General features: G+C 30.0%; 1 protein-coding gene across 2 annotated transcripts in view; it reads left to right on the plus strand.

Annotated features, from left to right (window-relative positions):
- Window positions 1-8,978: 8,978 nt before the first annotated feature.
- Window positions 8,979-12,552, plus strand: part of LOC122634643 (mucin-17) — a 9,306-nt gene continuing 5,732 nt past the window's right edge. For both annotated transcript variants that reach the window (XM_043823775.1, XM_043823776.1), the window contains exons 1-2: window positions 8,979-9,539; window positions 12,429-12,514. In XM_043823775.1, the coding sequence (XP_043679710.1) occupies window positions 9,517-9,539; window positions 12,429-12,514 (109 nt within the window). In that variant the 5' untranslated portion in view covers window positions 8,979-9,516. The remainder of the gene's footprint in view (window positions 9,540-12,428; window positions 12,515-12,552) is intronic.

Raw genomic sequence — 12,552 nt, forward strand, 5'->3', positions numbered from 1 at the left:
ATGAAAATAATGTATAATAAAAATGATAGAATTATAACAATATTATATATACTCGATGAGAGGGAGTTTCGTTACGAAAGACAATCTCGTTCGAGAAAGCTCGTTAAAAAAAAAAAAGAAAGAGAGAAAAATACGAAACAAAAAAGAAAACAAATTCGATCATTAGCAACAAATTCGTCCTTGCGAGATTATACCTACGCGAAATCAGCACGCGGACGGATGCGATATCAGGGAAAGCGGATAAGGAGCAATGCTCGAGAGAAAGTCCTTTCTTTTTCTTTTTCTTCTTCTTCTTCTACTTCTTCTTCCTCTTCCTCTTACACGTATAAAACATCCTCCTCTTTTTTCCTATTTTTTTTTTTTCTCTTAATTTCTCAATCGATCATTCGTTTATTATGATGTATATTTTTTTCTTTTTCTTTTTCTTGTTCTTTTTGTTCTAATTCTCTTGAATGCGTTTATTGTTTTATTATTCATTTTGAAATGTAATACAAAAAAGAAAAATGTCTCGCTCGTCTACGATTACGACTCTCTCTCTCTCTCTCTCTCTCTCTCTCTCTCTCTTTGTGTGTCGCAAACTTCAAGAGAGAAATTGCGACTTTCTTAGGATTAGAAAGATGCGCTCATATACCTACACGTTTGAATTCTCTTCTAGTAAACACTGTAAGAGTTAAGAATAATCCCTGTTACAGTTTGTGTAATAACATCCAGAAATCATTTCTGCGCCCGCTCGACATTTTCATAATCGCTTCCTACTTTCGCAAACAGTTTTGTTTGCGACATCTTTACTCTCTTACTGCGTGTTTTTTTCTTTTTTCCAAACAATTCTAAGTTACACAGAGTCTTAAGACTTGTGGAAATAAATATATCAAAACTGAAGAGTCATCAAAATATATTTCGGTTCTCGAACTTCTTTTTCTTTTTTTTTTTTTTAATTAAATTTAATGTCTAATCATATAAAATTACTCTCTCTCTCTCTCTATATATATATATATATATATATATATATATATATATTATGTATATGTATATATACATATATAATCAAGAAAATTCTATAGTATAGTATAATATATTAATGTTATATATTATCATATTAAATATCTATGTATATAAAATTAATAATACAAGAACAACATCTTGCATAGTACAATTAGAAGATCGAATAGTCACGAATTAATGGAATAAAATTTTCAAGAGATTGACAATATAAACAAATATATATATTAATAGATAGATAGTACATAAATATATGTATATATAAAAGAGAAGGGGGTGTGTGCCTCGGACGTTCGTCAATGCTAAGGTCACACTCCATACGGTCAGTAAGGTTGACCGTAACGAAATGTAGATCGTTTCAACAATGTCGATGTTACAAAGTAGGTCAAGTTGATATCCGGTTCTCGAGAAACCGGAATAACCACCAAACGTGTTCCTTACATCGAATCAACCTAAAAGACATTTTAAAAGACGCTTTATCTTATTTCGATCCTATCATTTTTGACGATAATGAAATCTTACCCCAATAAGATACATATATATATATATATCCCATACACACACACACACACACACACACACACACACACACACACACATATATTATGATAAAATATTTCTTATTCGCTCAAAGTCCTTTCTCTTCGACAAAGAGAACGACGACAACAACGATGAAGAACGTTAAAGGTCCTTACGAGATGAGAATCCAAACGAAATGACAAAGGTCGGACTCTCTCGTATAAAGCTACGACGATCGAGTTTCGATTTTTCTTTTATCATTTATTGGAAGACGTTGTGTGTTGAGAGAAAAGGTAAAGCTTCAAAGGTGGAGCAAAAAAGAAAAGGAAAAAAAAAAAAGAAAAAATAAATAGCCTTTGGATGACCGGTCCAACGAGCAACAAACAAGAACCAAACTTATTCACCAGGTGAGGGAGGAAAGAAGGGAGGGGGATACTTTCCACTAAATTCCTTTAACCGACTTTACTCTGTCTGCTTTCGTCATCGCCCTTTTCGTATCCAACGAAATCGAAAACTCTTTATTTGCATCTGTTTATCTCTATCTCTTTCTCTTTCTCTCTCTCTCTCTCTCTCTCTCTCTCTTTCTTTTTCTTTCTTTCTGCCAACGAGGACGATTTATTGTGGCGCCAAAACACGTCACACTTTTTCTTCTTTCTCTTTTTTTCCATTGGATATGAATATGGTGCGAAGTTATTTTATTTTTAACTCGTGGTTGGTAATCTATAAATTATTTCTCTTACGTTACTTCAATTCTTTCTCTCTCTCTCTCTCTTTTTTTTTTTTTTTTTTTTTTTAATCGATTTACTTTTCTTTTCTTCCTCTACTTCTTTTCTTTTTTTAAATTTATTTTTCTATTCTTTGTCGTGCGAAAAAATCCATCGTTCGAATCAGTTTTTATTTTTATTGTTTTAATAGAAAAAAGTCTGAGACTTAACTCCATTCGTTTCTTTCGAAATCAATTTCTTCGAATTCAAAGAAAATTTATCACCGAAATCCACGTTGTTCTTTTATGATCGTATTGATAAAAACGAAACATTAAAAATCCATTTATAATTGCAATACGAATTGAATAAAATCGTACGTTCGAAGTCAATCACATTAAATGGATTCCAACGTAAAAATGTCATTGAAAAGAATTTCTCTTATAAAATGCGAAATGAATTTCAAAGAATTATCGTAGATATCTCGCTTCACGAAATGTCCTTAACATTGAACGAGTTCCTGCCGTTCGACCTTGCTTCGAGAGGACGTTTTGCAACTTGGAGATTTCACTCCGATAGGCAGCATTCTCTTTCCCTCCCCTCCTATTCCTATATATATATATATATATATATATATATATATAGGTATATATATTACACACACATATCATATGTATATATATATATATATATATATATATATATATACACACACACACAGAGACAATATCTATCTATTTCACTCTCTCTTTCTTTAGAAATGAGGAAATTGAAAGAACGAACAGCGTGGTGGAAATTCATAAGAATGGAAAAAGAAAAGAAAAAGAAAAAGGAATCTCGATCCAAACCTCGAAACAATGTGAAGGATCGATCGAGGTGTGTCAGATCATTCGATCATTCGACTGTTTGCTTCTATCTTATATACAGTTTCGAGTCTTAATATCTACTTAAGAAGTCATGCGAGTACGTGTTACCGATTCTCAAATCATCGGGCAGAACACACCCGTAATTCAGAGAAAGCGAAGTTCGTAAAAGCGACTCGCGACGTGTGGAAACGAGCACGTATGTATGTATGTATGTATTTATGTATTTACATATGCATGCATATATGTATGCATGTATGTATATAGGTATATAGATATCACGTAGATATCGCATCAAAAGACTTCGTTCTAAAGCTTAAGGAACGTTCTTTTCTACCTTTCATCTTTCTTTCTTTGCGACTTTTATCCTGATGCTAACGCAACCCAGGCGGATACTTATAGTTAGTGCATCTCTCAAATGTCAACCGTCGATACTTTCTAATCTCTTATGTCCGAACAATTCGACGTTTTTTTTATTTTTTTTCATTTTCATATATTTGGCAAAAGAGAGAGAGAGAGAGAGAAAAAATACTAATATAATATCCATTTTATAGAAAATTTATATAATATAATGAAATGACTAATATAACATTACACGCAATAATTATAATACTGTAATTTTACTAGTATAATATTTTCTATTGTTATTTTATATATCAATTAATTCATTTTTTATATATTAATCGTGTTATATATGAACCATTTAATTACCATCGAACATTACCGATATACTTTTATTTTTCAGAATAATACATTCGTGTGATCAAAGGATCAAAATTAGACAAGTTTTTTACACGGAGTATCTTCGATAAAGGAAAAAAGAAAAAGGTTTAGGATGTAAGAGATTTACGTCTGTAAATTGAGAAAAGACGATGTTAGGAGAAAGTCGGAATTGGATTTGTCCTTCGAAAAGAATTGTGCCTGCGCTGGAAACATTTAAATTGCCATCGCGATCGGAATTCCGAGCGTTTCGAGCCCGAAATCCGTGTCATATACTTGCCGCCATCTCTAACGTCTCTCTTTCTCTCTCTCTCTCTCTCTCTCTCTCTCTCTCTCTCTCTTGTTCTCACTCGGATTTTACTTTCTGTCGCGTACGTGAAATCGTCTTTCCAGCGAAAAGTAAATCGATACTTTCCTTCGTGTTCTTTATTAGTAAGACCGTGACACTTGGAACAAATTTAGATCATTCCATACGTAGCTTAGACGTCGTCGTTTTATTAGAAAGTATATTGTATTTAACATAAATAACGAACAACGTTGTGAGTTTCTTCGTCCTAAACAATATCCTACCAATGATTTTATTATTAGATCATTTTATTTATTTTTTTTTTATTTTCTTGTTTTTTTTTTTTTTTTTTTTTTTTCAGAAAAATTTATATCGATGAGATTACGATCTATAAGATAGATAATGTTTTTTTGTTTTATTCATTAAAATTTCTTAACTGAATAATGAGAAAATAATTGATACTCGATATGAAAAAAAAATTTAACGTAAAAACTCTGCAAAAAAAAAAAAAAAAAGAATTGATCTTTCAATATCTTTTAGAGTCGAGTCGGTATACTCTCACGATCAGTACGATCAGTATGGCAATAGAGTCACACCTAGAAGGATCTATAGATCTATAGAGTTGCTTTCGATCTTCCGTCGAGTTCAGTTCGACTAAATAAGACGATATATCGCGAAACTCGTTACGATCGATTTCGACGAAACATTTACACTTCTCTAGTTACGACGATATCTGGTATGGAATTTTTCATTTTTTCTTTTTCTTTTTTTGTTGTTGATTTGATTTTTTTATAGATTAGAATATCTTTGATGACTTGACATGAGTCGATCAAGTTTCATTTTTTCAATGAAGAATATATTTTTATACCGCACGTTTTACGTTACATATCATCATTCATTGGTGTCGATTTTACGATATATACAAAGAAATTATATACACACACACACATATATATATATTATATATCGATATTAAATTTATATTAATTCATTTGTTATTTATTTGTTAATTTTATTTCGTTAAATTTTTTAATTATATATATATATATAATATCTAAACATTTCATTTTATATTATTTCATTAGAGAATTATTGAGACACTAAAAAAAAAAAAATTAGATTTTACCAAAATTTAAGAATGCGATAAAAAATATTTATTCCTCGAGAATATTGTCTAATTATTATTCTAGAAGATCTTCGCGAAAAAGGAGAAGGCCAAGTCATATAATTTTTTGTCCCGTACATGCACCGGGAGTTTCGAGTTAACTTATAGTCAATGACCAATCACATTTAGTATTTCATTCGTACGAAAAAGGTCCGAGTTGCAGCAGCGGATACGCAATACGTTTGGTCTTGAATGGCAATAGCGTTTTATTAATATAGACGTCGTTCATTGTAACGCATTGTGTGATCCATAGTGCATAGGTTATATTTCGAACGAACGGTAAATAGTAGAATTTTATCGTATCGATCATCGTACGATCGATATTTATCGTTAATATATTATTACAATATATATATATATATATATATACTATTCGAATTATTCAATAAAAAATATTCATATCATTTATCATATATAAAATATTAAATATTATTTTACTATTCAAAAATATTAGCGTTATTAAAAATATTATTATTCATAAAATATTTAGAAAGATACATCATTCCTAAGGAGGACAAAAATTATGCAAAAAATTCGACCAATCGAAGAATCATAATGTAGCAAGAATTTCTTTGAGGGGACTTTCATAGATCATGTATCACCTTCTATGAACGATGATTCATTCAAGAGAAATGTATCGAGACGGTATCAAACATTGGACATTGGCTGATATTCGATTCTGAGAGACTCGAGAGACTTTAATGCTTGCATACGAAAGACTACCTAGACATATAGAATACCTAATACATATATAGATATATCAAAATAAAAGAGATCGATGCCAGTGAAATTGCAAGAAACAACCGATACAAAAGATAGATAAAATTAGAGAAATAAGATTAATGCAACGATATACCTATGTACATATGTCAAATTAGAAAACCTATATAAATGAATATATATCTAGGAATCTATATCTGATGTAGGTACATATATTCTCGAAAAACAAAAAAGAAAAAGAAAAAGAAAAAGAAAAAGAAAAAGAAATTAGTTAGCTATTGTTGACGTATAAAACGAACATCCCTTTTCTCTTCAATTGTTGACTCGATTTTTTATTTGTCTCTATCTAGTCGTAAATTATGTCACTACAATTGCATTGTAGTTCAACGACGTGGCAGGAAAAGACATTGTTTCCTCGTCATTCGTTTCGCCTTCCTTCGAGATACCGCCTTCGCCTTCGCCTTAGCAGCCTTGTAGGCAAGTATCTGACTCTGCTCGGTGCGAGTATTCTCGAGTGCTCTCCTTGTCGAGAGAGAAAGTCTCTTTTTACGTGTGTAGGTATATACCTATTGATATCTATGTGTATGTATGTATATACGTATGTATGTATATGTTTTCGCAGCTTCTGATGTCTACCTACGAGAGTAAGTATTCGAGATCGTCTCGACCCATCGAAATGTTTTGATTTAGTATCAAGTATTTGTTTTATTTCTTAAAATGATAAACTATTGTTTGTATCATTTTTATGTATACTTGAATATATATATATATATATATATATATACATATTATTTTATCACTTTAAGATTCATTAGAATTATCGTTAAATATTTTATAAATAGTTTTATCGTAATAATAACAAAATGTTATTAATTAAAACGCTCGAATAGAAATGGATATTAATATTTTAACGATCGATGAAAAATCGATTATTTGTCATGTTCTATTTACACGCGAACATACGCGCGCATATATGTATAACGGATAAATATAGATAAAAAATATTGTTTAAAACGAACACCAGAGATTATTTTAGGTTATCCAGAGTTCTGGTCCTAATGGGTCGACATTCTTCTTGCGCAATCAAACGCAAAGACCTTTAACGCGACGGCGATTGCCTTCTATATACTATAGTTGTCGGTAGTCGAGCTCGCAACTATCGGCTAGTTTATACGGCTCAGGGTTTCACTGGGCCTTGACACCTACAGTGCCATTCGCGAGACATCGCTTCGATATCACGATGAATCGATGAAAAAAGATACGGGGTGTTTGACTATCGATTAAATATAAATTATTCGACGAAACATCCGTCTAATAACGAGAGTTAATCGTTTTATTAGAAATTCGATCATAACAATATTATATAAGAAGATAATAACTATAATGATTTTAATTATATTGAATATCCAATATTATATAAAGGAAAAGAAGAAAGTAGGTAATCGTTAACATATGCGGAGAATTCTAATCATCCAACTACGAACCAATCACGATTAGCGATTCATTATCAACAATATTAGAAAAAAAAAAAGAAAAGAAATTTAAAAATTCGTAACGAAGGAGGATTTAATGAATATTAAATATAATATAAATATTCAATAACGTTCAATATCTTTAAAAAACGATCTAATACTTTAACGTAACGAACTAATCGTAATTAGAAATTAATTATTAATGTTATTAGGTATAGAAAAGAGAAAAAAAGAAACGTTTTTAATTAATGTTAAACATAATTAAACAAATTTGTCTAATTTTTTTTTTTTTTTTTTTTTTTTTTTATAAAACACCAGGAAAATAATTAATCGTATTAATAAAAAATCTTGTAATACCTTTTAAATACACATTCACACGGAATAATGTTCTTCCTGTATTTTGCAAAGTTTACTAAGTATTAGCAATCATCGATAACGGAAGCTTTGCGTTTCACTCGCGTTTTTTTCTTTCAAGGCTTTTGCGGACATTCCTGGTAACTACTCAACTCTTCTTTTTAACGATTACCAACGACGACCATCGTACCATCAACCTTTCTAGCATATCTACATTAGCTAATTCTCGAGTTGTTGCTTATTGTGAAAGCGCTTAATATGCTGCAGTCTGTTTAGAATCACATCCAAAAAAAAAAAAAAAAAGAAAAAAAAAACAAAGAAAAAAATAGTAAATACATCTAATCGCATTGTTATACCTACGCGTTCATTAGAAGTAACGTAAGTTCATTAACAACGAATTTTTATTTTGCAATAGAACGTATATATACGTTTAATAATGAATTTTATTATTCTAATGAGATGCATATTCGTTGATAATGAATTATATTTTACAATGCAATGCATGAGTAATTTTACAATGCAATGCATGAGTAATTTTACAATGCATTAGTAATGAATCTTTTTTCACGATATAACGTTCATAGTCACAATTAAACATTTACGATTAAACATTAAATGTTATATGTTATCCAAACATATATATATATATATATATATATACACAACAAAAGACATTGTTGAATATATAATAATATAAATAATAATAATAATACAATAAATGTTCCAAAGCGAATATAAGAACGATGCTAACTGCGATAGATAGTATGGAGTTTAGAAGCATAAAGGATCTCTCCTTTTCTCTCGTGTACATCGAAGTCGAGTTCGAGCTACGTGGTGTCCAGTTTTCATTGCACTGGTGGGGTGTATCCAGGTGGCCGTGGTGGGTGTCGTATAAGTAGAGGTCTGCCTTTGCCGCCGTTCTCATACCCTCACCACCACGTTCTCCGACTACCTCTTACTTTTACTCCGAGACTGAACGTATCTTTCTTTCTTTCTTTCTTTCTTTCTTTATTATTATTATTATTACTATTATTATTATTATAATTATTATAATTATTATATTTCCCTACCTCTTTCTCACTCTTTTTTCACTTCTCTCCCTCCTCCCTCCTCTCCCTCCCTTTCTCTCTCTCTTTCTCTCTCTTTCTCTATCTCGAACGTGTGTGTGTGTGTGTGTGTGTGTGTTTGTTTGTTTGTTTGTGTTCGTATATGTGTATGTGTGTGTACGTGTGCGTGTATGATCCAAGATCTCCACGAGAAAATCATCCGTTTTCTTTCGCGAACCGTACGTCGAAGTCGCGCGTACTCAACGACAGAGACGATAGAAAGAGGAAAACAAATTAAATATTTCGCTAATGATCTCGATCGAGAGATCACAGCGATGATCGCGTGTGTTGTACGGTGACGAAGAGATCGACGCGATTTTTTATATAAAAAAAGAAAGAAAAGGAAAAAGAAAGAAAATAGGAAATATACAGAAGGAGTGTTTTCAAAGAACTCTTTGACTTAAAAGATAAAATATATATGTATATATATATATATTTATATATACATATATACATATATATATATATATACACACATATGTTGGAAGAATATAATTAATAAAAATTAAATAGCATTTATTTAAAAGAAAACAAAATAACGGAACGAATTGTTAAGATAATTGTGAAAAGAAGAAAGTAAAAGGAGAAAGAAGAAAGTGTGCTGTGCAGACATGTGGCTGATAAACGTTCTTTTGTGAGTACGACGATGATACGGTGCCTTCGGATATGAAATTTTCTCATTTTTATTTATTTTCTTTTTTGTTTTCGTTTTTTTTTTTTTTCTTACACTTTCTTTTCTTTTTTTAATCCTTGCTCCTTCTCATCTTTCATCTCAAGTGTATTTTTATCTATATATATATATATATATATATATATATATATGCGTGTGCTCGTGTGTGTGAGTGTCGAAAATTAAAAAAAAATATATGTATACTTTACTTTCGTACAAATTTTACAAAGTGAAAGGTTGATTAGGTATTCACATTTCGAGAGGAAAATAATCGAACGTTTGGTCGATCGTATCGAATTGAAACGGAGAACGTCGATTCTGTCCTAAATTATTATGGCGTCTCGATCGATAGATCTTATGGAAGAAATCAGAGAAATTAGAATGTAAAGATTGATTGATTTATATAGAAATTTAGAATAACTTAATTTGATGAAACGTAAAATTTAGAAAATGTTTTCGATTTTACAAGATTCTTCGTCGTATTGGAATTGAATATTTTTTCGTCGTGATTAAAAGGAACCATATGTATTAGCGAATCAATGGAAGAAAATAAAAAAGTAAAAATAAAGAGAAAAACGTTCGATAATAGAAAAATATTTTAATTCGTTAAAAAATTAAAAAATAATATATATATATGTGTGTGTTTCCAATTTAAAAAATATCTCCGTATGAACTGAGATTAATTCAATGATTGAAACGACCATATGTACCGAGTCAGTACGATAAAAAGAAAGTTGTTGGTAACAGACAGATCGTACTAGTAAAATATTATTTTACATCTAAAAAGAATATTAATAATAAGATAAATAAAGTATCTTATTTTTCCTAGATATTTGTTACATAGTCATTTAATCTCAATAATATCTTTTTTATTATCATAACAATAAGATACACACACACACACACATACACACACACGTATGTAGATAGATCACGCACACGCATAATAATATATAGACAATTACTTACCTAAGTCTTATCGAAGACTCACTTCAATGTGGTAATATTATAACTTACGTAAGTTAACGGTTTCGTGTCACTGGAAATATTCATGTGCAGAGAATATACTCTCATGTACATAGATACTTATATGTATGTTTATAATGGAAGCAACAGCTTTCTCCCATACGATTTCTCAGTATATATATATATATATTTTTATAGACATGATATATATATATATATATATATATGTATGTATTAAAATATCCGTATTAAATTAGAATCAAATAATAATAATAATACAATACGTTACCATAATTCTTAGTAATTCGATTTAAATGTTATTATTTATTTTTCTCGATATTATATTAATCATTCTAACATCAACGTTATGATAGAGAAAGAACATATGGTATAATAATAAAACTAGTTCCACCTGCTATATATATATATATATATATATATATATATATATATATATGTATGTATATATACGTTCTAAAACGCATAGGTACACGAGCTCTTTGCGAACCGGAAGAATCGGCCAGACGGAACGACTGAATCGGACAACAGCGAGTGGTTTAGCGAGTGTCGCAAACACTTTTCGTCCTGTTTCTAACACATAGATACATACACATAGATATATACATATATATATATATATAAATAATTATAAACTTTTATAAACGTGCTTTCAACAAGTCACTTTTCATATTGACACTAGTAGACTATTAGAGAATTGATCGATTTAGGCATATACACAAATTTTCTTTTTCTTTCTCGATATTTTTTTTCTATTCTTTTATTTTTTTTTTTGGTTTGTTTGTTGCCCTTTTTTTATTTATTTTTTTAAAGACCTTGCCGAAAAGTTGGAAGACACAAGGGCTAATTTAGCAAGTTGCTATCCTTCGTCGAACGATCGTGAACGAAGAAATCGATCGTAACCGATCGACCTTGTAAATGCAATATCGATCAGCCAAAGATACTTGATCCTCAATCATTTTTATCTATCTTTTGATTTGTCAGAATTTTATTTACATATATATATATATATATATATATATATATATATATATATATATAAAATGAATATGTATGTCTATACTTTATATTTATTAATTATGTTAATAGTGTACTCTAATATATATTCAAATATAAAATATATATAAAAATAACTAGTATATTAGTACTTTTTAATACAGCATCTATTGCATTATTAACATATATAAATATACCTATATACGTATACGTATATATATACATACATACATATATATATATATGTATATATATATAAATTTTTCAAATGATCCAAATTAAATTCGCAAAAGTCGTTCATCCGAAAGACCTTGAAATCAAAATGAGGGCGAGGACGAATTTGCGAAAGACCTTCGCTTTCTTCTCCAATTACACGAATTCTCTTCCAATCTCCTTTAATTAATATCAATTTACGATGGAACCAAAATTATGAACATTCAAAATGAACGTCAAATCTTTTAACAAGATAGAAAGAAAAAGAGAGAGAGTAGGAGAGATAAATCAATGAAAAATAGAAAAACTCAAATGAAATAAAATGAAACATAAAAAAAAAAAATACAAGACACGGTTGAATTTGTAAAGAAGAAATTCTCTTAGAGAGAACGTGGCCTTTCTGATGCAGCCTGTGGCAAAAGCTGAACTAAACTTTCACTATGTGTCGTGTCGATCACTATGCCGTCATTCTCAGTGTACATTAACTACGAGCATTCCGTTTTGCATCCGGTCTCTCTCTCTTTCTCTCTCTCTCTCTCTCTCTCTTTCTTTCTCTCCCTATCTCTCCATCCATCTATCTATCTATCTATATAAGTAGTCTTAATAAAAATCTTAATTATAGTAATATATTTAAATAATAATTATAGTAATTTTTCATAGAATATGCTGCATTATTGCACACGGTCAAGCGTCGAAGACGTCCGAAAGCAAACAAGAAGATCCAAAAACATTGGTACCCATCGAAGGTAATAAAAATATCGAAACACGAAGTTACAAAAAAAAA

This window comes from Vespula pensylvanica, chromosome 15 (genome assembly GCF_014466175.1).
Source record: "Vespula pensylvanica isolate Volc-1 chromosome 15, ASM1446617v1, whole genome shotgun sequence".
Lineage (NCBI taxonomy): Eukaryota > Metazoa > Arthropoda > Insecta > Hymenoptera > Vespidae > Vespula > Vespula pensylvanica.